General features: G+C 44.3%; 1 protein-coding gene across 4 annotated transcripts in view; it reads right to left on the minus strand.

The window, feature by feature from the left end:
* Positions 1-996: 996 nt before the first annotated feature.
* Positions 997-26,942, minus strand: part of LOC124341395 (glutamate-gated chloride channel-like) — a 32,412-nt gene continuing 6,466 nt past the window's right edge. Inside the window, exons 3-13 of one of the 4 annotated variants that reach the window (XM_046794495.1) lie at positions 16,094-16,188; positions 12,554-12,699; positions 11,222-11,289; positions 6,469-6,538; positions 5,192-5,345; positions 4,811-4,893; positions 4,584-4,718; positions 3,106-3,335; positions 2,645-2,893; positions 2,433-2,555; positions 997-2,267 (exon numbers count right to left, since the gene is read on the minus strand). In XM_046794495.1, the coding sequence (XP_046650451.1) occupies positions 2,148-2,267; positions 2,433-2,555; positions 2,645-2,893; positions 3,106-3,335; positions 4,584-4,718; positions 4,811-4,893; positions 5,192-5,345; positions 6,469-6,538; positions 11,222-11,289; positions 12,554-12,699; positions 16,094-16,179 (1,464 nt within the window). In that variant the 5' untranslated portion in view covers positions 16,180-16,188 and the 3' untranslated portion in view covers positions 997-2,147. Of the gene's footprint in view, positions 2,268-2,432; positions 2,556-2,644; positions 2,894-3,105; positions 3,336-4,583; positions 4,719-4,810; positions 4,894-5,191; positions 5,346-6,468; positions 6,539-11,221; positions 11,290-12,553; positions 12,700-13,208; positions 13,384-16,093; positions 16,189-26,942 lie in introns of those variants that run through there. The other 3 variants (XM_046794502.1, XM_046794510.1, XM_046794518.1) reach the window with 3 other exon arrangements.

Raw genomic sequence — 26,942 nt, forward strand, 5'->3', positions numbered from 1 at the left:
TTAAAAATAACGATCTTTTAGTCAAATAACTACAAAACATAAATGCAAATCTGGTTGTTGCGTCAAGGTTGGGTCATCAATTATTGCGTCATCACGGCTTTCCTATTTTTACACATAAAGTTCAGTGATTGAAATTTAAAAATAACCACCCTTTAGTTTAATTACTGCAAAACATAAATGCAAATCTGGTTATTGCGTCATGGTCGGGACATCACAGATTGCGTCATCACGGCGATGCTATGGACATCTGGTGGTGATTTATTTTGACCTAAAGTAAGAAAGTTGTAGTCGCCACCGCCAGATGTCACTAGTCATTAAGCTGTTATTTTAGCAGTTTTTCATTAATTACGGGAGAACTAATTAAGTAAATGAAATTATTTTTGTTCTGGTCGCACCGCATATTTTTTGTCTAATTTTTAAGACCAAAAAGTCAAAAATATATCGTAAAACGCCCGAGCTATGGAGCGTTACATACATACATACATACATACATACATACAGACAAAGTGACATGGCTTTTTTTTTTCTGCGTATGCGATTATTAGCTTCGCCCTTCGGGCTCGCAATAAGACTATAAATATCTCACCTTTAAGAAGCGCCTGAATGCTGGAATGTTAATGTGGAATTACTCAGCCGTAATAATATGCAGCGAGTCAAATTTTCTCGCCCTCGTCCGCTCTCCATAGATATTTATATCTTCAAACATGTGAAGTAATAAGTGCCGTATTTATGAGTATGTACATTGCAAATGACGTTATGCCAAAGCGACGTCAAGTCATCTATTTACTCCACAGTTTGCGCATCGGAGTGCTTTTAAAACTGGCGTTAAATTTCGTTACGATTCTAATTTCTCCAAAGCCGTACCGAGAAATAACCTTGTTTAAATAAGGTAAACGAGTCAAAAGTTTTAGGTTAAACAGCGAATGCCTTTCATATGTATTCATCGTTTGGTTCACGTTAGTCATTTTCTTTTCTCGAGATTTTTGTGGCGTTTGGTTTCTCTGGATTTTTGTCTTTTATTATACACAATGCACGTCAAAGAACTTTTTGTCTTCATCTAGACCCAGTCAAACGGATGATATCAATATATATATATATATCTCCATTATCCTTTGAGTTGAATACATTTCGACCTGGGTTTAAATGTAGTGCAGTAGTATAATTTAGCGGCACACTATACTACATACGGGGACATCATTTGGTTATGGAAAATGGAGAAGTTGCGGGATGAATTCATTATATGGCTCTTCCTTGCTGTCACTGAGCGAGAGAGCAATTCGAAGAAAGGGGAAACAAAAGCCTGTCGAGAGGAAAGAGGAACTGGAAAAGTCCACGAAATCATGAAGGAAATAAGAAGAGTGCTGGGGAGATTGTCTTTTGAAATGGAGAGAGACCGTTGGAACTTTTATCTTGTCGTTTGCCGTGATGAGGTCAATCAAAAATACACACACACACACACAGACACATAATGTAAACCGAGGAATATTTTACGTGTCACAGTTTACATCCGTGAAAGGTTTTTTGGGCTTTTCTTATTTTTCCTTCTTCTTCAGACAGAGCGAATATAAATTACAATAGAAAAAGGATTACAAACGGCATCATTTACATACAGCATAATAATATCATAATCTATGAATGATTTCACCGATTCAGTGTTGCGCGAGCGAGCAAAAGTTGAGCCGAAAAAAGCATAAAAAGAACAAATAAACAAAATGTTTCTTGTCACTTTTGATGTTGATTGCAACCCCCAAAAGACGGACACACCTCGGCGCCTAACCCAAAGACAATCAGTGTGTGCGTGCGTTGTTGGTGATGTAGACGACTAAAGATATTTGGTTTAAACATTCTTACATTGTAACAGACTTGTCGCGTATTATATGTTGTATATATATAAATATATAAAAGAACAGCAGATTTTTGGTTCGCTTAGATTGATGACCGCCAACACATTTGTTTTTTGGTTTGGTTTGGTTTGTTTAAGGAGAATAGTTGTCATACGCAGTTATAGCATGTGCTGGGGTGTGAGAGTTGATGTGGAGAAGGAATTTTGGCCCAATCCCCCGGCCGACGTTTAATAAAAAGTGTATGGCCGGATCGCATCGTCTGAGAGCAACGAACGTTTTTCGCCAATCTGATCAGGATCGTCTTCAGTCGTCCTCGTTCTCGAAAAACAGGTACGTCCCCCAATAAGCGAAGTTGAAGAGAGCGAAGACCACGGGGAAAATGATGCGAGACATGACGTCAATGCGCTTGGAACGAGATGGAAACTATTTGAAAAAGAAAATGGGGAAAAAATATGAGAAATGAGAAACCCTGTCTGCCTAAGAGGCAGTACTATATTAACGATATTTTCATTCAAGTGCACCAGGACTCAAGATTGAAACTTTTATGGACGAAATGTATGAAGTTGGCAAAGCCGAGCCCGTCCTTACTTTAGAGATCCACGACCTCCAGCAACTGCTGCTGTGATGGTGGCCGCTACCAGCGGCCAAATGGAATTCGTAGCGTTTGTCTATAGCCATCGGGCACTCACCTCGTGGGCGAGGTAGGGATTTCTAAAAAAAACAACAACATCAAATCAAAAAATTTTATTGACTGAACTTTGAAGAATCTTGTCGTCGTCGTCGTCGTCCTAATTATTTACCATGTACGCAAATGTTGTGATCCCGTCGTCCAGACGATTATCGCTGACTTGTTGGGCTTGTGCCTGGGCTTGAGCGGCGGCTTCGAAAGCCGCTTGGCGCTCTCGTTCGCGCTCCATTTCCCACTGGCGTCTCTGTTTCTTCAGTTTCTCCCGGTGGGCATCTGATCGTGAAGCGTAATTCACCAGGGCGAACTCCAGGAGGGCCCCAAAGACGAACGTCAGGCATACACCAGTCCAGACGTCAATGGCCTGAATCCCGATTTCAAATGCATCATTAACTTTTCGCCCTTTCCGGCCATACCCCCCTCCACTTCCAAAAATAAAGGGGGGGGATTCACGTAATAGCCGCTGCGCTGCCGTTGCATTTCTCTTATAAGCTATTGACTTGGCTGAGTAGTCGGCTGGGCCTGCGGCATGTCGACAAGTAAATCAACTTCTTTGTTGATCATATATATATATACCTTAGTGTAGGAGACGGGCGGCAGTGAGTTGTTGATGCCAGTAGTCTGAGTGGCCATGGTCAGCAGAGTGGTGACCCCGAGCGAGACGCGAGCCGGAACGGCGTTGGCGTCCAGCCAAAACGAAACCCACGAGACGATGACCAACATGCAGCAGGGAATGTAGATCTGAATCAGGTAGTAGGAGAACTCGCGTTTGAACATCAAGTTCACTTTCAGGCACGAATACGCTCCTATAGGGAACAGAACAGATTAGATCAGATCAACAATCAAATGGATGAATGAATTGCGGCAACATTTTGATGATTTTGACGATCGTTTTCGGTTGTTATAGCGTACGGATTTGACGACGACTAACAAATTATCCGACTCTTTTGTTTCCCGGTATTTGATTCCGTTAGAGACGCTCGCCATTTTAATTAGGGGGCACACGTGGAGGAAGCTAATCAGAATATAATTGCATTGCTTCTTTTTACGGCGCGACGCAAAAGAGTTTTCAATTCTTGGATATATAGCAAAGTTGGCACGGCGCCATTATCGCCAACGATAGACAAAATCACATTATTATTAGATAGCACACGCTCTGTGTAGTCTATATGTTTAACAGGAAAACACACTGCACCGGAAGGTTGCTGCTGACGCTTGTTAACGAACTTACCCCTCCAAACTGATCACGTTGAAAAACATCTTCGATGAACTACAGCAGTCGGGATTAATAATTCAATTGCCATTAACCGTTTCTCCGCGTGCGATCGATTACTTATTCCTTGTATAAACACAAGAGTCTCAGACACACATTATTTCTCTCACATTTTTCTCTTATTCATTTCGGAATTTCCGTCAATCATATTTGTTTTTTGGTTCTACTCCTTTTCTTCTTGCGACGGAGAAACAACGTTGAAAGACTCGCCGTGTATACACGAGCGCTTATCTGTAAAAGAGCAGCAGCTCGACGTTTTTTTAAAAAAGAAAACAAACATATAAGAGACAAAGATTGGACTGGCGGAGAATGACAGCTTGCCGAAACGGCCTCAGAGCTCTATACTTTTATCCGTCTCCCTTTTTTCACACATGGTTCCTTTCTTTCCCCTCTCCCCACTTGCATGTCTTTTCCCACATTTCTCACGAATCCCAGCAGTGAAGCATTCAGTTGAAAATGCGTCTTGTAGGGCACACAGTCAAAAAAAGCTTTTCACAGAACGTCTTGGATATATATGTCTATTCGCCAGCAGATGCTTGCGGGAAATGTTTAAATGCTGGTGCATTTGTATCTAACGCAGGCCGGGCTTTTTAGCAGTCTATAAGAAAGTAGTTTCATATTCTCCGGCACGGAGCCAACACATGTTCGTATCATTTGACTCCGTTTTACCATTTCTCTACCGACCTTACCAAAGAAATCGATATTGGAAAAGAATATTGAATTCAAACGAGATTTAGACGTCTAATAACCGTTGGGGACTGTTTTTGACACGCGCTTTTACCTGTGTTGGTAACACTGTGGCAGTAATCAGCTTCGTAGCGCTCGAGCATGAACCGAGGCAGATGCATGTTCTTGGCCACTTGTACAGGATCACCTTTCCTCCATTGGAAAACCAAATCTTCCGTGGTCCAACCGTCTGCAAGTGAACAAAAGAAATCTCAATCAAAATATGTGTCACAAGATGGATGAATACGTTGGCAAAGCAATCGTGATGACACTATCACTTACAAGAGATCATGAGCAGAGAGCACATTTGCCGATCGAGTGGGTACAGCTTGAGGTTCATCGGGCATGAGAGTGTCAAAGAAATCCTAGACGCATAACATGAAAAGAAACCGATTGAATTAAAAAAAAAGAGATTCATTGACATCATGCCTATTCAGCGCCAGGATATTCGATCGGAGGAAACAGTTTCAATGAACCCAATGCCCCTCACAAAAAAGAAGCCGACGTGCGACGGAAATAAAAAAGAGAAAATATTCCGCACGATGGCAACACCATCCGGTAGGTGGTTATTTCTGAAGAGCCACTCTGTTGTGAGGCGCCACATTGTATGGAACTACATTACAAGTCGACTGATAGTTTCTAGTCTGCATATATTTATTATACCTGATGCTGTAGAGGACGTTTCCATTGGGAAAGATGCGAACGTAGACGTTGGGTACGATGATGTTGTGGAAATGTCCTTCTCGCTCGTTGGAAAAGAAGAGATCGGGCATCCAGACCTTGTCGGGATCTGTCAGTGTCAGGTACTTTAATTTACCTGCAATATTGAAACAGTCAGTGTGTGTGTGTGTGTGTAGACAGAGAGAGAGAGTCAGTCGCTCTTCCAGCAGGCCGGGAGGGGTTATCCAAGCTAGTTCAGTGAGTAAATATGTATGGATGTTTACAATATACAGCGCTGGCTGGGAACTCTATTACTGTGCCCCGAAAGTGAGTAGTACCCGAGAGAGATCCTACAGACGGAGGGGTAGGAGAAAGGAGGACGATAGCTGGAGGGGAAAAAGAATGAATGCGTAGGCAGAGATGGATGCGTGGAAACATTGATTCTCTGAAAGCAGTCGAAGCACTACTAGTAGCGCGGATGCTTAGGAATTGTCTACTTTTTTTGTTCCGCTTCTTTTCTTCTACTTGCTCCGGCTGTTGTGCGTTCCTTTTCCGCGGCTGTTGACGTACGTGAATATCCCCCACCCCACCCATTTGCAGATGACGTCGTGCAAGATTTATACAGTCAACGTTTAGATTGGGGGGGGGGGGGGTGATAGCGGATGAATTCGCGGAAAATGTAATCACCAATATGGAGGAGGAGGGAAAAGCACCAAATGCAATGCACTCGGAAGAAGGAGAAGAAGGGGAACCACCACCATGATTCCTAGACTGAAGAAGAAGAAGGAGTTGCTGCTGCGTTGGATGTTGTTGTTGTTGTTGTTGCTGTGTATATGCTATCTCCGGTTTGGTGAACAATGCGCGAGGAGAAGACGCGCTTCCTTAAGACTTTGGGGACTCGCCCGTCGTATGAATATTTCAAGGAGAGTTATTCAAACTTGCAAATTGTTGCGGCATTGTTGATCATGGAGCAGCTAGCCAATCTCTCCAATCTTCAATTCCCCCTCATATACCCCCGCTCGCTCTATTTCTCCTGCCTTGTACAACTCCCAAACTTGCCAAAGTTTAACTTTCCCAGCTTCTCTCTCTCTGTATTTATAAGAAAAATAACTCAAGGCTCCAGTCCTATATACTGCATTAATAATAAGCCGAATAAGTTTACGAAATATATAGTTATCAGGTGCTTCTGCTGCTGCCGTGTGCATCTCTAGGAGGCAGCCGGGAAGTTTTCTGTACTTACAAACCGAGATGATTTCGAATGGGGGCGAGGCCAAACTCACCTCTGAAATCGTCGAACTTGAGGCGCTCATCCAGCCATTCCTCCCTGAAGGTGATGGTGGTGCTGTACTCCTGTCAAAAGAAGAGAAAGACATTTCAAAGTTAATGTTGGACGCGTAATGGGTTTAAACTTGGCGCAGAAATGATTAGACGCCACCGCTGCTGCCGAGCACCAGTAATGAAAGGAGGTTTTGTGTTGTGTGTGTGTTGCCATGAGATGTGGATTGAGCCTACACACACACACACACGTCGTCTCCGGCGGCTCCTTCAACTTCTACCGTCTCCCGACCAACAGCCTCGCAACACGCAGTCTGACAAGTTGGTGGGGGCAAACAAACAACATATGATGACGTCGGAGAAACCCAGCAGCAGCAGCAGCAGACCGTCATCTTTCATCAACACCGACAGTTTACTACCTCTTGGCCAGCAGAGCCAGTGCTGCTCAGCTACAACACACACACACAAGAAAAAGGACTGGAGAGATGGGGCTTTTCTTTGGCCGATGAAAAGAGTTGTCTAGCTAGCTACAACACACTATTGACCGAAAGACCTTCTACATCTCGCCAAATAGCAAAAATAGAAAGAAAAAATAAAGAGTGATGGAGAAAGCAAGTTCTTTCTGTCCACGTTTTCTGTGAGCTCGAGGTAGTACAACGATCCAGCCATCCATCCATGGCTGGTAAATATATATATATAGAGAGATCTAAATGTGTAGTATATGCATGTGCAAAGTCGCTTGTTCAAACAGGAGCAAAAGTCCGTTTTGAAGGGTGATTTGAGGCAGCGGCTGCGTTGGACATTTTGGAGGGAAAAAACGGGCTGGTGGAAGAGCGGAAGAGATTGAAAGCCGTCGCTATAGACGTGCGGATTTTCTCTTATTTTGATAAAGACGGATGAAAGGGGTGAAGAATAAAGAAGAAGAAAAATGTATCTCTAGCTGGACTAAGTAAGCGCGGGCGTTGCAGAGTGGGCAAACACGGCGGCGGTCCATTTCTATTACTCGCGCGGAGCGTGCGGATAGCGACTTATTCCGAATAAGGGGGGAAAGAGAAAGGAAAAACCGTAGTAGTCGTCCATCCACCATCTATATATAACTGGGCGGAGGAGCGCGAGGGTCATTGAACATGGGGGCAATCTTGAAGATGAACCAACGTCGTCCTTCTTCTTCTTCTTCTCTCCCTTTGGTAAATAAATGTGACCGACCCCAAGTCATCACGCACAGTACATATAGACACACTCACCCACCCAGTCCGAGATCGGGTGTGTGACTTTGACACACACTGCATGTCCGACGCAGAAGAAAAGAAAAATCTAAAGGCCAGAAAAGAACCGACGGTGCAATCCAATTATGATGGACGCGAAAAGAAAGAAGAAAACAGTGGGCAAGAGCATGGGGCAGAGTTTGCTGCTCCTGCTGCCGCTCCTGCCAGGGACTTGCTGACTGTCTATACTCCTGTCAGAAATAAAGGCGGATGTAGTACTATAGGAAAGGGGGAAAAAAAAGAAAAATGCTAGTTCGAAAAGTGGGTTATCTCGCTTGGGCATTCAGTTCGGGTTGCACAGCTGGGCGAATGATCGAGCTTCTTTCTGGAAAATATACCGCAGCGTGAACGAGCGGCCACTTTATACCGTAGCGAAACCGCGCGGGAGGGGCAAAGGCCAGCAGCCAGAAAAAGGCGATCTACTCTCACGTACTTGCCCACTGTCCGTTGTACACGTATAGACGGATACAGTAGCGATACTCTTGAGGTATAGGCTATAAAAGACACAAGAACAAAAAAAAAAAAGATCCAACACAACTTTACAGAGCGCTCGGAAATGGACGACCCGTGGTTCGAGACGTTATTAACAAGCCCGGTCTGTTGGGAACGGCCCAGAAAAAAAGATAACAGCTTCCAATCCTCCTTTGTCAGGCTATATAAGTATGCTGGACTTGTTCGCTCTGCGTATATTGTTATACTGCAGGTCGGGATGAATATTTTGTCCGTGATCCCCCTACAAAAACAAAAATAAGAAAGAGGGCCAGCGCTATAACTTTTGACCAGTCCCTGTAGTCAATTTCTACGAGAAAATGTTATGATGGAGGGGGGAAAAGTATTTATCTTCGATCGAATTATCAAGACATCTGGCGACAGTCCTGCCATGTTCACTGTCTTGTCACCGTTCACCAAATGAAAGTGCTGACGCGTTGACAGACCCGCCGAATTTGCCATTCAATATAATTGAATTTAAAAAATAAATAAATAAATAAAAGTGACGAGTATAAAGCACGCTCTCTTTAGTTGAATAGATTTAAACTTAAACATTGGAGTTTACAGATCTCTGTGCGGAATCTATACTTACCGTGTGAGAGATATGTACCTTTCATGTAGACTATCCAATTTCACTTTCTCTCTCTCTCTCTCTCTCTATTCAGCTTCGCTCTCTCAGTTCGCGGAATCCTAATCGCCGGAGCTATTATATGTGCTGGATACTAATTTGCTGCTGCTGCTGCTGCTAGCCCGAGCCACACAGTATATAATACAACACACACTTCCTGACCGCTCTCTATAGATCCAACTCGTCTTTTGTTTCAGTGTCACCTTGTATATTTATCTTGAATGATGTGCTCTGCGGGTGAACTTGAGTGCTTGCTATGACGCAAGTCTGCACGGATCTGCCCCCCCCCCTCAAGGCTAAAGAGATCCAGTTTCCATAGTCACTACTGACTTTACTATATACTCGTCAAGGTTAGTTTGCCCGTTCCAGGGATAAATGAATTGTCATTTCAAGATGGGCATCTAGCTCAGTTCATTTAGGTTAGTAACGTTAGATAAAGCTTCCTGGTAGCTTGTGCGCCAGATGGGGACCTTGGATACTCGATCGTCCGAGTTGAGACACGGGCCGGAATCGCTACTGTTTCCATGGGGGGGACCCGAATAAAGCCCAAACGAGATCTCCTGGAAAAACACATAAGTGAAAGCCTCCTTTCGACATCCTTCCAGCGGCATCCAGCAGATTGGATGCGATGGATCAAGCTTCTATTTCCAGACGTCGCAAGGGGTCACCAAGAACGTCACGTCTGGCATCGTCCATCAAACGAAGAAGGCGTATCAAACCCGAATCAAACAAAAGAGAGTTTAAATGTATTATCGACGAAAGCTGTGCGACGATACACAAGTGTCTCTGGCCAGGATCGGACTTGAATTCACTGGCGAATCAACTGCGTAAGTCCTTGACACCCACCGCCGTTTTCCGAGCATGTCAATAATTCAGCAGGATCTTGTTATCAAATAATGGCGCATCTAATGGACGCTATACGTCACGACTGGAAAGAGAGAGAGAGTAAGGATCGTCTATAGCCAACCGGGACTTGAATGACTATGGATCCGGCGCTTCTGGCTTGATATACAGGTGCGCGCTAAATAGTTCAAACACAAGTGGGAAACTTTCCTAAAGCTCAGATTCGGAAACTTGGTGAAAAAGTCAAAAAGTTCCGACGAATCTCTACCGCTGCTGCTACGCTCCCGCGTCTCAACCCACCCATGTCAAAGCTATAAATAAATGATCGATTTTTTTTTGGGGCCGTGCGGGAGCGGAGGATAAATGAACCAATAAGAGGATCGTCGTCATCGTCTCTTAGTGCTCAAGTTTGTCTTGTTGATCTCTAATCTTCCGACTTCTTTTCTCTACTTTTTCCCGTCGTCGGCCTCCCTTTTTCTGCTGTGCGGTTGATTCAGTTTGCAGCTATTCCTGGCTATGCGAGGATCGTGATTCTCATGCTCTCGTCGCTCCGTGAAATTCAATTGACTTCGACAAAAGCTCGGGGTCGATCGTCTTTTTATTTTTCGAAATCCAACAACTTCCGACAGCCGAGTTCTTTCCTCTCTCTCTCTTTCAATTCTTTTGATATCTCCGAGGATGACGGCACGAAAACAATAGGAAAAGATCAAAAAAGGCGAGCAAACTGCTCCGGCCGAAATATAAAAAACAAAAACCCAAAAAAAGTCCTGATATATTATATTTCTCGGCGTGTGATCCTGTTACGGTGGAAAAGACAAAGCGAGAGGTTGTATATGTGTCGAGTGGCCCAAGTTTCTCTCTCTAGAGTATCAAAAGGTCTATACATGGCCCGTCGAGGAGAAAGGATGAGGTGGGCGTTGGCGAGTTTCTATTTTCTTCTTTTCCAGCTCTCCTGTTTGTTTCTCTCCCATTGCCAGAAACATGTACTTTATCTTGCGGGAGAAGAAATAAGAGAGAGAAAAAGGGATGGACGAACCCCCCCGTCTTTTTTTTTTCGGTCGTAAATCGAACATCACGCGCGTTGCCTATTTGGCTCCTCCTATCCTATTACTCCTCCTTTTTTTAGATTGTCTCTCGACAGTTGGCGTGAATCTTCTTGTGCCATTTCGGCGTCAAATCGTTTCCATCCGTCCCTGTTGATTTTCCTTTTCACTCCCCCCTCTTGTTAACCACCCCCCACAGTCATTTCAATTTCTTTTTTCTTTCTAGACGAGCCACTTTTGACGACTTTTCTCTCTCTTCGACTGTAAATCCTAGCGATTGAACACAACGGCCGTCAGTGTTACCAGACGTTTAAACTATGAAAAATAACGGCGGCCAATTTCCGAGGAATTAACCGATTTTTTATCGTGTCGATTCCATTTGGCAATAATACTATAGACAGTCGGCTGTTGCTAGTCTATGCAACTAATATTGAGAAAGTGCCGAGCGATATATAATATGGAAGTTCTTTTTTTTTGTTTTGTTTCTTACCATTTTGTTGTCGCTGATGGTCGGGAAACTTCGGAACATGAGATTGACATCAACAATGGCTGGCCCTTCTAGAAATTGTCAAAGAAAAAAGGAAAACGAGATGCATCAAATATCAAAGTTGGGAGATGGGGGGGGGGGGGCTATATCACAATCGTATATAAAACGAGTAAAAGATGGCATCGCTGACTCAGCCTATCAATTGCCGGCAGTTTATATTCACTAGATGTGACGATTTCGTCAATATAATTAATCGTCTGCCTTACCAGCCCACCAATCTTTATAGGGGCGTTAGGATTTGTTCCAATTGCTGTCTCCTTTTCTTTCTAATCTGTTGATGCAGTTCGTGAGTGGAGTGGATCCATACATGTATATATATATATCTTTCAGCAGCTTTCTTTTCTCCTCTCCACACATGAAACTCGGCATTTCGTCGAGTGGTTTCAACCATTGCTCGGGCCAAAAGCCTTGGCTTGGCGTGGAGCGACGAGAGCGGCGACAGAGATTTGCAATCGACGGATAACTCTAGATAGGCCGCCGTGTACGGAGGATATTGCGTGTCTAGTGTCATCAGGGAAGCTGCTGCTGCTGCTGCTACCGTATCGACCGGCTCTCTCTTTCTTCTACTTTGACGCTCGAGTTCCATTAGACATATATAACGGCATATCCTGGCTGCACTGAGACGTTCAAATTGTTGTGTTTGTTTGTTGAAAATCTCGTCTGTTCCTGTACACACTCTACGCTGAGCTTCTTCTTCTTCTTCCTTTGCCTTTGGCCCCCATCATCAACGTGGAATCGTATTTTCACAACATCAGCGACGCAGGCGTGCGGAAGCGTAATTGGAGCTAGGCATTCCGGCTCCGATGAGAACAGACGGGCGGGAACGGAGGAAGGAATTTAATTGTTTGAAAACTCTTCCCCCCTAGTCGTCGTCGTCGTTTCTTTTTTTTTTCTTTAAGAATTCAATGGAACTCATCAGCAGCTGCGCATCTTCATCTGAGCATTTTTCGACTTGTTTGATCCCCGCGTGTTGCGTGTCATTTCTCATTAGCCCGTCGAGTCGTGCCTTCCGTGGGCACTCGAAAATGTTCACGTTTGAGATGAGACGGAGACCCACCCCAGTCGAGAATGCTGTTGACTTGTGCCATGAATGAAGAATCAATTTAACGTCTAGTGGCCCATCTAACTAGAACAGCACAGAGTTGTGTGTGTGTGCATACGCTCGGGTTTACTCGCTATAATAACTGCATATATTAAAGCAATTTGTGTTGTTGTTGACACCGAGCGTGGGAGGAGGAGGATATATACGAGATATTAGAGACTATGTACACATACCTGTTCCATTAGCCCCGGCTGGTCGGATGCGTCTGTCGTAATATTGCGTTCCCAGAATCCTGTCCAAGATTTGCTTTTCCTTTTCACGGAAATTGATGTTCTGTTGCTGCTGCTGGTTGCCCTTCATCCCCCCCATCTGGCTCAACCTGCATCCAAGCGAAAAATTATGTTAATTATGACACAAGAAGAACTACTGTCAGTGTGCCACTTTTTGATACTTTTTTCAAAGAATTTCTCTTAACGTTTTACATAAAAATGAAAGGATCAGGATAATTAAACATTAAGAAGAAGCAATTAAAAATTGAGTTGTCGTCAAGCTTTTGTTGCCTGGCTTTGAAGTAGTTTCTACACAATTTTCCATAGCCTAGCTTTACAAAAATAAAACAATAAACACTTGTGATGATGATTCTAACTTAGGTATTTTATGTGTGTGTATAACTGTTTCAAATCAGGAACGATTTGGCTGAAAACGTTTCCATGACATTGACTCTTGTGTCTTGTCAACACATTTCAGGCTTTCCCTAGATATTTGGCATAATGGTAAGACACTAAATGTTGTAAAAATTTAAGTCAGCAATAGAATAATGAACGGTAAAGTAACTAATAAAAATTCGTGATTCCACATGGTTAAACAATTCAAAGACAAAAAACTCACAACTGTCAGATGATAACGTGGACAATGAAAGCCAACTTACTGCAACGTGCATTTTTGCTATTTTCTAAAAACAACACCATTCACTTTGAAAATCAATGTCGTATGAATCTAAATCTTTCTTCCGAAAGAAAACCTTCCATTCACCTGCCATAGACACACCTGCACTTGTTTCATACACAATAATACAATTAATGAAGCCAAAAATCATGCGAGCTAAAAAGAAAAGATGTTTTCCCGCTAACCACTGCAATTTTTGTTTGATGCGTCGTATTTTTATCCAAATTTTTTGGCGAGCCAACTGGGACTTGTTTTCCATATACGTGGTGTATAAATAAGGCCTCGGAATTGTTTTTTCATTCTCAAAAAGGGTCACACAAGAAAAACAACTTCACCTGACTCCCTTTCCAATATCAAGAAGAGCCGGTCGATGATGCGTAGAGGACCAAAAATGGGGGTCGATATTTATATAAGAAATTCTGATCCTTGAGCAAAAGAGGTTTAGAAACGCCATCGAGGCTGGCCGGAATAAAATTGATGGACCCCCGCAAGAAAAGAAAAAAAAAAAAGGAAGGGAAAAATATTCTTACACACAGGGGCTGCTCGTGTGCACTCGTTAAATGCGCTTTTGACGAGAGTCGCAAAGTTTTTCCGGTCCGTCGAGCTGATGGATGAAGCCTGTCTGAGCGGCGGCCCAGCAAGAATATAGTAGTAGTAGTAGAAGACGGGCGATAGACCCAACCAGTCAGCCAGCCCCCCCCCCCCCCCCTGCCAAAATGGATTCGATTGTTCGATCAGGGTCGAATGAATCTCGGTTGCGTGTTACTTTGTCAACCCCGGCCTCTTTCTCCCCCATCAAAAAAGAAAAAAAGTTTCACCCCGACTGTGGCCTACAGACTTGCAGAAGTCCCTTTTTCTTGGGGGATGTGGGGTGTAGTGGACTAGAGCGTCAACACTTTGGAAAAAGGCAATGAGGCTCTGGTTTCGAACCCCAGCTGAACCCGTCATAAAACTGTAAGTAGCGCCCTTGAGGCAGCATGCATAACACAGGATTCTTGATTGCTTTCAAGGATATGACGTTAAATATACTGTGGTGGGTTCAATCACATCTAAATTGGAAACTGAAGGCGCTTTGAGCATATAATGGAAAGGCGCCATATAAATACGTACATTATTATTATTTATTATTATTTTTCGCTTGTGCAGGCCCTTTTGAATCAATAACTCTATCGACTCAATAAACGGATAGAGCTGTATATAGTACATATATATACGGACGGCCCAAATGGGGTCCCAAGCTTTTGGGGCTGGAAGAAGAAGAAGAAGAAACGATACAGAGACACCGAGCTATACTATACTCTATAAGACTATTTCTCTCTCTCTCTCTTTAGGCTTTTGGCTTCGTCAATAATCCGACGAGATTTTGCTTTCAAGCGTCTCTGCCAGACTCGCCCAGCCAACGGCGCTGCTGAGACCTTTTTATTTTTGTTTTCGTGTTTTGAATAACAAGTGCTGCTGCTGCTGCTGCTGCTCCGTCTGCTGTGTGTGCATGTACATTAGTCCCGTGCCAAAGAATAAGCCAAAGCCACGAAATGAATCCAGCTGGGGAGATACTTCCATTCGACGATGCGATTCATTTCAAGCTTTGAATATTGTTCGTCTGATAACATTTGAACATATCGACGAGCAAAAAGGACCGACGGCCATCTCATTACCGAGTGAAATGCATCAATACCGGAATATAATACAAAGAAGGAACTCGGAGGAGTCACCACTATTCCGGCTGTTATTTCCCAGGCTGTGTATAATGCACTGGATAGAGATGAGTGGGTGGTGGTGGTGGGCTGGCGGGTTAACCAATAGGAAACAACTCGCTGTTTGTCTTTTCCTATATATCTATGCCGAACGTAATATCGCCATTATACACACAAGACCATAGAGAAGGACCAAAGGAGAAGGACCAAAGTTTCCAAAGGTCTTGGCCAAAGACACAGGACGCGGGTAGCAGCAGAGTTTTTGGGGAATATAACCGGGCTCAGCAAAGCAGCCCCATCTTTTCTTGTTTGTATTTGAGTCTAAGAGAGAGAGAGAGAGATCGATGATTTCAATCGATCGTCGCTCACGGCCTTCGCTCCTCTTTAAACTTTCGCCGCATCATCGACGAGAGGAAAAGCAAAGGAAAAATCAGGAAAACAAAAACCAAAATAAACATATCAACTCGCTACTGCACTGTACCCCGGCGACTTGTTTTTCCCTCCCAGTGTGTTATGATTTCCCTGGACAAAGAAACTTGCAAATGAGCTGTCCCAGCCGATCCTTTTTTGGCACGGCTCCCGTCAACAAATAAAAATCAAAAATAATCAAAATTCCCGTTTCTTAAATTGACAACAAGATGATGAAGATGGATACTATGTGCTACGAACAGCGTGATCCCTCTCGGCTTTATTGTCCGCGACAAACGAAATCCGATCCCGGACATTATAGAAATCTCTCTCCTGGACGTTAAAAATAAAAAATAATTTCCCTGGGAAATTTCCCTTTTTCTTCCCCCCTGGGCCGTGATTGTTGCGGTCGCCTTGCACAAAGGGGGCGCTGATGGGGGTGCGATTTGATCCCGTGTGTCATTAGACGCATATCTCGTCGTCGATCCTGTTTTCCAAGATGCGAATCCGAAGATCCGGTTGTTGGATTCTGCCCCTCCATCCACGCGCTGGCCCCTTTTTCGCCTCTATTGATCAGACCCGTCGCTTCCGCACGGTGCGTCGCAACCGGATGGGAAGCGACGGAGTTGCTAGGAGGGAAATAAGAGGATCGGGGAGAAGGAAAGAAAATAAAAAAGAAGAAAGGAGGAGGATTTCTTTCTTTTTTTCCCCTTTCTCGATACTTACACGGTCGACAACGACAGGAAGAAGATGATGATCCACAGGAGGAGCGGAGGCGTAGACGACGAAGCAGCTCGGTCTGCCGTTCCCATGGTAGTTGCCTATAGCCAATAAACAATTGGCCGATCAGGATAGAAAAAAAAAAAAAAGAAAAAATTCAGATAGAATCAATGATATATATATCACAAGGTATAACAGCTGAGCGAAAATAAAAAGAACTCTGAAAAAAGATACGGGGAGATGGCGGCAGGATCGGATCGGAAGGAAGGAAGAGAAAAAAAAGGGGGAGGCAATAGGAAGCGATCAGAGATAAATCAGCGAGATGATCCGGCCTATATATATAGACGATCCTGTGCTGCACACACGGCAGACAAGACAGAAAAGGATCTGCTGCTACTGCTGGTTATATGGACTAACACGGGGTGGAAAGGCCATCGACAATATGTTGCCATTCTTATAGATGTCGGCAGCTCTAAATCATTCGGTTGCATCCGATCCTACATATCCGGATGTATGGGGATGATGATGGGGGAGTGCGCACGGCTCTCACTGTCTCTCATGTACTACCCCGACATTGTTGTTAAGACTTCCCCCCTCAGTCTCTACACACACACACACACACACAATACTCCATCGTGCAACATTCAGACTCGAGTCTATATAGAATCGACAATGACAATAATAGACACACAATCAGCAAACAACAATGTTTGTCCGTTTATCTAGACGTCTCGTTTGAACTCTGACCCCACCCCCCGCCCGCTTGCGCCATCCTGCTCACGCCGGACTTCCTCCCACCCTTTCATCTTTGATTGCAACTGGGCGAAAGCGGTTAGACGAGATTCTATTAGTTGAATATGGTCAGGATCGACTACATACAACACAAGCCCGGTTGTGTTGAGCAGACAAGGGTGGGTGGGGGGAAATGCATTTGCATATTACATCACTCGTGAGTCATATCGAGTTAAATCCATTCGTGACGCTGCTCTGTCAGCGGAGGAGGACTTGTACAATTCTCGACTTCATTTTCTTCCTTCTCAATGACATTGTCGTTCCTGTTTTGTTGTTATCCGGATGACGTTTGTTCTTTTTTCCTTCTTCTTCTTCTTCTTCCGGATTGCGCTACTCTTTGCACTGCGGGATCCTTCTGTTTGCTCCTACAACGCTGTCGTCGTTCGCCTCAATCTGCAGAAAAACTCGTTGACCGGATCGGATCCAGCCTTCCGGACGCGTCCAATTTGTACTCGGAAGAAAAAAGAGGAGAGGGGGGACTGGCGACGTGATTGCCGGACAAAATAAAATCAACTATTTTTTCCATTTCAAAAAAAAAAATCAATGAAGCCCAAATGACGGCCGGTGCGCTTTTTACCCGCAACCCAAAAAACAATTTCATAAAATGAGATTTTATCTTTTTAACTTTGTCCACCATGAAGAAGGCGCTGGGCTGCACACTGCTGTGTGCCGTATGTATTAATGACAGAGGTGGTGGCAGCTAGAAGATCAATACCGGTGCTGGAAAAGCAAAGAGGGGGAGGGGGCCGGGCGAAAAAGAAGAGCAACTCTCGAGGAGAAGAGAAATGGGGCCGGCCCAACAGGATGACAGTCCGTGTGCAAATGTAACAAATCGCCAAACGATATTGGCCGCCAGCACAGCAGTTTCTATAATCTATAGAAATGGCGCTGGGGCGTCTCTCCGGCCCATCCGCCCGACAGGATAGAGGAGGATCGAATGGAAATATTCCACAAAGGTGATGCTGGCCGATTCCAAGTTGGCAAGCCAAAATGAGAAAAAGTGGCCTGAAAATGACAAAAGCGGAGAGACAAAACTGGCCCGCACGCACACACACACACCCAAAAGAAAAAGGAAGGGAGACTCAGTGCGTCTTCAAAGAAATCTAATGGGAAAACATGACAAGAAGAAAGACGGCCAGAAAGAGAAATGCTGCCCCTCTAATATGGAGATTCTCATCTTTTCAAAGGGTTTTTCCTGCCCAGCCAGTTGAGTTTGAACAGTCGGCGGTGCAGTTTAATTGGCGCGGGACCGGGGTCTTCTTTCTCTTATTTCCAGTTCCGTCTGTTTCTTCTTCTTCTTCTTCTTCTTCTGTTGAGCTGTTTCAACTGGCAGTCGGTCTCGCAGCGCTCGGTGAGCGACGAGAGAAAAGTATACGCGCAACTTATTTTCATTTCACTCCAGCGGCCACCGCAGCCGCTTCTCTCTTTCTTCTTCTCACCACACCCACTCTGGTAGAAAGAAAATTTTAAAAAAGAAAAAAAAGGACGGAACGCGTGCCCGTCGAGTTGTTTTCTTTTGAGCTCCTATCTAGCCTCGCTGCGCTGGATGTTGAGAAAATCCTGAATTCCGGCCGCGCGCCCTCTCCCTCGCCCAGGTCGTGGCGAAATCTTTTTTCGTGGAAATCTAAATTGAATTCAACGAGTGTGAAATCCGTTTGATTGGATGGAGCACCGCCAGGAGCGCGGCCCGTCTCTCTCTCGTCCTCAGCTTCTCTGCCATCAAACATTTGAGCCGTTATGAACGGGCGTTGCCTTATACATATTCCGGTGACTGGCTGGCTGGCTGGCGCCAACAGCAGCAGCGGGAAATCTCCAATCGCGCATTCGAGTGTTGATTTTCTTCGTTAGACGCTCGACTCACCATTTGTCGAGTTCCACTCTCGCTCGATTCCGGCCCGTTTGAAGCCGCCAGACGGGAATTTGACAGCAAGGGTCGCTAGGGACGATCCGCCAAGGAACAAAAACAAAAAAAAAAAAAAGAAAACAGGAGACACAAGAAGCCGAAAGGAAAACACGGCCGGAATACGCAATGATGGCAACAAACGAACGTTGCGCGGAAATAAGAAAAACTCCTCCTTCTTCCATCTTGGATGGAAGGATTGCGGTGGATCTCTCCCACAGATATCTTAAGGCGACTAATGGATGTAAAGCCTCAATCCGTCCCGTGATTGAGTCCGATCAGATATATGGAAAACAATCGGTCCAACTCGATTGGTGCGTGTGTGTGTCGAGCCCTGGAAAGTCGTCTCCCTCTTTTCCTTACGTACCTTTTACAACTCTACAGCACAGGACCTATTATTCCCCCCCGCCAAACAGTTATTGCTGGCCTGTGGCGCCTGCCCAATTGCTAAGGAATAATGCAAGTTGTCCCGAGTATACCTATTCGTTTACATTACCCATCAAGTGCAAGTTATAGAGAACCCGCCAACTTATTACTCGCCCTAATGTATTGCCTGACTTTCAATCATTCATTGTTAATGCACCCCCCATCCCTTCCTCCCTGAAAAAAGAATCAAATCTTTTATTGATTTATTTCCCGTATACACACAGCAGGTCTCTCCTTTGTATATTATACAAGATTTTGAAGAAAAAATAGGAAAAAAAGAAGAGAGAGAGAAAAATCCAGGAGGCTCTACACATACATATATAGATGACACGCAGCGCAGCCCAGCCCAGCAGCCCCGGCCATATATTAAAACCAAAATGGGACCTATGCCACCGGATCACCTTCAGCGCGCGCTCTGCCGAGTTCCTCTCTGATTTCACGTTATGCATGCTTCAACGGTCGCATTTCTCATTTTGCGATGCGCACCGAAAGGCAAAGAAAGAAAGAAGAAGAAGAAGAATATTATACAGAAGAACAAGGAAATAAGGAAAAAAAGAAAAAGAAAAATGGATAGAGCCCCAGCGCGCGTCGTTTGATATGGGGCGGAATCTAAAAAGAATAAAAGAAGAAGGAGCCAGGGAGGTCCTTGGAAAGAGGATGGCGGATAATATATAAAGATGACAATAATTAGACGTGAAAGCTTTCAGGGAATTAGCTGGACGTATTACACGATCCGGGGATAAATCTGCGGCTATAATGCGAATTGATAGATAAAGAGATGATAACGACAAGAGATGGGAATGCTCTTCACATCGATGCACTCATTGATTTGACTATTATCTTGTGCGCAGAAATATTAGCTCGGCGATTTCTACTTTTTTTTCTCATCCTAGCTCAAATAATCGGCTCGAATGAGATTTAATCACCCGAAATAGACTATTTGAAGAAGAACAATGAATAAATAGTTGGATGGACGACGAGATTATTTCCCCTAGCCCGGAAACAAGTGGGATCCCTCCGCATGGATAATTGGCTAATGCCCGTCCACTCGATTGCATATAGCCTCTAGATCCCTACACAGCAGCAGAGATATTACGATCGGAAATGAGCCCAAAAGATTGGATGGTGAATCTATTACTACACACCGTAATAAACGGAAGGCGGAAGACTTTGGACAACAATAGCCACCCTACAGCACCTTCTATAGTAGTAGTGTACTACTGCATGTAGACGCAGTACTCCAAGTGATTTATAGACGGTGTCCATCTGAAAAGACGCGGCTAAGCAGCGTGAGTAGAGATCTAAAGTGTATAACATACACACAGAATGATGGGGGCAGCATCATCATTATTCTTTGTAGTACGACGAGATCTTCTTGTATATCGTTCATATAAAGTTCACGAGAGAGATAGAGAGAGAGAAACCCAACATCATTTATAACAGCCGGGGAATTAAGGAAGAAGAAGAAGTACACACATCTACTAGTTTTAGGAGGAGAACAAGTCAAATATAAATAGCTTAGAGCTTAGAGACCCACCACCGCCGCCGCTTGGCTCCTGGGATATTTGTCTAACCCCGAATGTGTAGACTGGGAAACATTTTGTACGATCCGGCCAGGAGAGTTTGCACCGGGCGGTATTAAGTTGCACCAACTATATAGAAGCCGACCTCCCTCCCCACCACGAGTGCAACTGCAAGCTAATACGCAACTGTCTCTGCTAACTTGAAATTTCATTAATTGCCTCCCTAACCCTCACCGGAACAAAAAAGTTGACTTTTTGATATTGACGTCCTAGCTGAGTAGTAGTAACTAGTGTGTGTGTACATAGCATCGACTCGGGCTGGAAGGATCGTTTCACCGCAGACCGCTCCCGAACGTGCAAGGAGTTTCATGCATTTGAGACAAATCAACTCGCAACTCCTGTAGCCATTACAAATGAAACTTTTGTTTCTTTTGTTTTTGCTTTGGGGGGGGGGGGGGGGGGGGGGGGTTATTTCGACCATCATCGTCAATGCAAAGTTACACGGGTCGTGTGTACCGTCGAGTTGGAGATGATGATGCCCATAAAACTCTAAGTCGTCTGGAAAGTATTATATTATTATCAACATGATTTTTGATTGCCGGGACAAATAAGGCCCAACGGGAATCGACCGACCTTTTCCCGTCCAATTTTTGAGTCCGGCCGCTATGTGAGTCGTGGGACGTGATTGCCGGAGAAAAGAAGAAAGAGCATTTTAAACTCGGCCGAGCATTACAAGTCACAAATGGCCAGGCAGGGGTCTAGCGGGAGAAAAGTAGGAAAGGTCCATATCGTCCTTGACATTTTTGTTTCTTTTGCACGACTCTCTCTCTCTCTGCTGGGCAAAATAAAGTCACGATTGGTAATCGTTTTTTTATTCGGGTCCCCAAGTTGGACGGGCTTCTTCTCTCTCAACGACATGGCGTGCTCGTGCCGTGTCTGACCATTTCCCAACTTGAAAGCGAGCGTGATTGGCCCATCTTATATAAATAACAAGGGAGATGCAGCCTAACATTTACAGCGTCTAAAACTATAGACGGAATAGACTACTGTACATTTGCGCTATTTTTCTTTCTCTCATCATTTCTCCTGGACTATAGTTCTCTCTGTGTATGTGTTTAGACGCTGAATACTTAAGCGCAACGCACCAGAGTCGGGAATGGAACGCCGGAATCCAACTTCTTCCGCCCCAACTGCTGCTGCTGCTTTTCGGATGGTTAAACAATAGCCGAGACTCGATCTATCTAACCCCACAAAGGCTCCGTATATATTACTGTATACATGTGCCGGGACCCTTAGCTTTGGCTACTTGTTGTTCCCGGGCGACTTTCTTCGACTGGGCTGCTCCTGGATGTACATCGCTCGCATAGATACAGAAAATCAGAAAAAAAAATTTTCCGTTGGGTGTGTCTCTCTCTCTGATGTTAACGATTTGACGTCAATGTCTTTTGAGATAAATGCTTTGCTTGTCTTTGAGCTTCTTTTCTAATGGTCGTCACTAGAAATTCGCCGACGGCTGTGTAGACTCCTATCGATTGGTCTGGAAAAAATAAAAGGATAACCTCAGCAGACGACACACACCAAAAAGCAAACGACGATATATTTCAATGTGTGCGTGCGTGGCGTGTAACCCGATATAATGACGCAACACCCAAAAGTCCTGGCTATAAGGCTTATACGCGAGGTGACAACACAAGACCCATTTCGACATGGAACTGTTTTTATTTTTATTTTATTTTCTAGTTCTACTACGGCTGTCGGCGAGATTTGCTGCGTCTTTTGTTGTTGTTGTGCTGTGCTGTGCAGTTTCTCTCTCGCCCGCGCGAGATTGTTATTTATTTAGTATATTTATTAAGGTGTTTCTTTTCTTTCTTTTTTGGGGGGGTTCTCTCTCTTTCCTTTTTGATCTTTTGCAGAGCGCGGGGCCGGGTCAATCATTCTTCCCTCTTTTGTTCTGTCTGGGTGGGTGGATATGTAGTTTATTGTGTGTGTGTGTGTGTGTCTAGTGCAAAGGCATCCGCGGATTGTGTCATCTCCCTCCTTTCTCCGTATCCATCTGCGCCCCCTTTTTTTTTCTTTCTTATATTCCCATTTCCTTTCGATTCTCTCATTCTATTACTTGTTTTTTTTTTCTCGGTCTTGATTGCCTTGTCAGCCAGTGCGAATCAAAGCGCCCGAATCACATTACACTTTTCTCTTTCATTTTTTTTACGATTTATTTATTGATGTACGCAATTTTTATTTTTTTTGAGTATTTTCTACGTGTTCTTCCTGTACTATGCTCGAGGTGGTTCTTTTCACTCGTCGGCGATTGTATCGTATAGCGACCAAGTAGCGTGAGACCCTAAAGCAATGGAAAAATGTGACACGCACCAACGAATTGAAAACGACGAACGCTACTACTACCCCAAGAAAAGAAAAAGAAGAATAAGCGATGCGATTTTTTCGGTTCCTCTTTTTTATTTTAAATTTTATTCACCCAGTTTGGCAGATTCCATGTCGGTGACTGTCAATCGACGGAAATATATCTACTACTACTGCCTCCCAGGGTATGAAAATAAAATCATCAGTCAATTTGATGTCTCCTTCTATTACGTCCCTCCCCACCGTAGAAATTCAAATTTTGTCGTTCAAGATTTCGGGAGGATTTAATACGACGCAATTCGACGGCGCCATTTTTCTAATATAAACGGTCCTCCCACTCACTTTCTTCTTTTTACTTTAAATGCACAGAGAGAGAGAGAGAGAAAGAACATGTAAAGGAGCAAGACAATTTGAATATTTCTTTTATCTTCTCTTGTCTAGTTGATGATGTCGGGACAGGACCCCTCGGCGAATCGTCACCTTCACAACTCCCGAAATAAAAGGCCCTAATATCATTTTCACTGTCGAGAGAGCAGCTCCTATCAAATATTGCGCCGAATCAAAATAAAAAAAAACGGTTGATTTGAGCGGCGGCGGGGAACTCCCGCGTTTGATTCCTTATGTCAAAAGTTCGTCCCGAAATTTCTTTAGTGGAATAGACATTTCTATACAGCCCATTACTTAGCTAAATAAATGTCAATAATTCAAAAAGAATGTTAAAATAAGAAAAAAACGCCCATTCACGGGGGAGTATCTCGGCTAAAAAAAATGAAACGATTTCCTTTTTGGCGAATGGGCCAAACCGGCAAGAAATTGAGATTTCTCCTACTACGTATCCATTTCGCTTTAATTTGGCAATGATTTGGCGTCATTTGGCGTCTCCCGCTTTTTTTTGGCCTGGATCGCCGCCGCCGCCGGGTTATATTCACAGTTGTGCCATTAGAGCCGGTCACGGAGTATGTGATCTTGTCCCGTGGCAGCAGTTAGGATCATCATCAATGTTGGCACGCGATTTCATCGAGCGTATAGAGAGACGACACGCCACCCAAGCCAAAAAAAGAAAATGGCCAGAGACAATACAAATGGGGGGGGGGGGGGCGACAGCAGGGCCGGCAATGTCGTTGCTGATATTAGTGTAGTCGTACAGCCTATAGACAAGTTGGTTTTACTTTTTTTTTCCTTAGGCTCCTCTCAATGGCTCCTGTTTTTTTCTTTCTTTGGTTGGCAATGGGCAACGAGGGATTTGCTAGCCATTAGATTCGCAGCAATCCTCGCAACGATATCCGCTGCGTGGACCCCCCACGCAGGACGACACAAACAAGTCCAGAATGGGCAAAAAAAAAAAAAAGGGAAAAGGAAAATTAAGGAAACGATCCGCGATTGAGTTATAGGGAAAAGCAGAGCCAGGGATTTGGGAACAATTTCTTTTCTTCCTGCAGGACGATCCTTTTTAGCTTCAAATGGCTGGTTAGACCAGCAAAGGAAGATTAATGCGCATTAAAGCATTAAAGGTTTAAACTTTTTACTAAATCTCCGCTGCTGCTGCTGCTGTCCCACCCCTTGATTCCTTGTTAAAGTACTATATCTACCAGCTAGCCAATAAGAAAGTGATACAAAGGTTCGCTTACTGTCCAATCCACTGTGTATTCACGTCTGAGAGACGCATCGAAATTTCAAAGGCCTGATTGTGTCTATAGAGGAACCAGCCGGATTTCTTCCTTCCTATATTCCCCCCCTATTTAAGGATATATATGGTATATATGTACACACACGTAGTGGAGATATATATATGCGCTATTGTCACCAGTCGTAGCTCACGTAGACGTGAATCTTCCGGGATGGTCTAGAGAAAAAAAGCAATCGGATTGCACACGGGGCAGCGTCCGCAAATTTACTACATCCGCACTATACATCTCAATAAACATTTCTTCTCCTTTGGACTGCTGGACCAATGGCGGCCAAGAGACTGGACTCGTCCCACCACCACCAGCACCACCACCAGCACCTTATCAGTAAAGGCCAAGTCATCAAAAACTATGCGCTCGGGATCCTGCGGTTTGTGCTGGTCCTCCGCATCACATAATAAAATATTACGCAGTAAATACGGCGATATAATAAGGATGTTGGCCCCTCCCAAAAAAAAAAACTTTTTTTCCTTTCCGCCCGGATTTATTATTATCTAGTCTCTCCCGGAGTGTGTATATCCCGTGTATTTTTATTTTTATTCAAACATTTGAGACTGTCGACAAGTTATCGATTTAATCCAATTTTTTCTTCTTTGGGTTCGATTTTTTATTTTTTTAAACCAACGACGACGTTGGTGGAAGAGAAGAAACTTTCGGCCGGAATTTGGACTTTGAAAGCTCGCGAGAAGGGCTCAAGTAGGAAGAAACTACACACGGAGGACATTTCTTCTTCTTCTTCGCGAGCTGACAACACAATGGCAATAATCCAATCAAGTGCGGATGAGATGCTGGAATATAACTACCCACGCGTGCCACGATCGATGCCAATGATGGGATAGATATATCCGCCATGAAGAAAGAGAAAAGATACATCTATCCAAGCACACGCTGTTGTAGATTTCAAAAACTTTTTTTCGACGAATTTGCCGGGTGAACTTTATTCTTTATCAGTGGCGTCGCTTTGAAGAATCACGAGGGGGGGAGGAGAGAAACCCAACCAGACGCTGAGGAAACAATTTGCAGTGAGAGAGAAAGCGGCAATTGGCAACCGGTGTAATATAACACCAGCAGTCACAGACTTTGTGCTTTATATATATATAGACGTCGAAGAAGTGTTACCAAGGGCTACGCCTATTGTCCCCCCTCCTCCTCTGCGGGTCTAACAAAATCACTGGGGGAGGAGTTTTTTTGCACTTGGCGGACTTTTGCCTCTATTTCCTAAAGGAAACCTAAGGAACCTAATAGGAAACTGTCGGGCGCTGTTGCTGAGAGCTGCCACCGCCTATTTTTAGTCGCAGCCATTGTTGTTGTTATTGCTGTGCACTACTTCTTTGCCATTGCACTTAATCAAGTGCCAGATACTTTCAAGGTGCTGTACTATATAGTAGTCTCCGGAAAAAAGTTCAAGGGTAGGGAGAAGAAAGTTCCCTCCCGCCACCACGACCCCAGAAAAGAGAAGGAGAGAAATGATGGCCGTGTAGGAGCAGATATATAAGAAATGGCGTGAATCGATGTCTGAAGATATATCGATCACCTTGTTGCTCTTTGACGCCGTGAGTGTCTGTGTGCTAGACTCCTGGTTGACGAGAGTGTAGAGAGAAAAGAAATGAAAAAGTCCCAGGACCAATATATGTAATCGTCGAGTGGTGGAGGAATCCCAGGGAAAAGAAGCTCGACGCAGCACACTTGCAGCAAGATGAAGGTGAGTATAAACTTTCGCTTCGTTCCCTTTTCTTGTACAAGAAAAAAAGAAAAAGAAACTTTTCTTTTTCCTTTTTTTCCGTTACTCGTTGATGAGGCTATTCGATTCCCGAACGCAACTCTGCCCGTCGACGAGCGTCGTTTGTTGTAGGCTCTCAGAGATCGATGCTCACAAGTCCAGGCCGCCACCGACACCCCCCAAAAAATAGGATTTTTGACTGCCATGTTTTTTCTTATTTTCCCAGGCCTAGATAGATCCAACTAGCGGGAGGTAGTAGTATAAGAGTTGGATGGACTGGCTTCTATTGATATTACACACAATCCGATGGAACCGTGTGTGTGTGTGAGTGATGATGTACCCGCCGCAGTCTCTAGCGCGTGTGTGTGTGCAGGTATCGATTCTCTTCATTCTGTACATCGCCCCCTACTCGGATTTCTCTATCAAATAAAGGCGGCGGCCTTTTTGG

Source organism: Daphnia pulicaria, chromosome 1, assembly GCF_021234035.1.
Source record: "Daphnia pulicaria isolate SC F1-1A chromosome 1, SC_F0-13Bv2, whole genome shotgun sequence".
NCBI lineage: Eukaryota > Metazoa > Arthropoda > Branchiopoda > Diplostraca > Daphniidae > Daphnia > Daphnia pulicaria.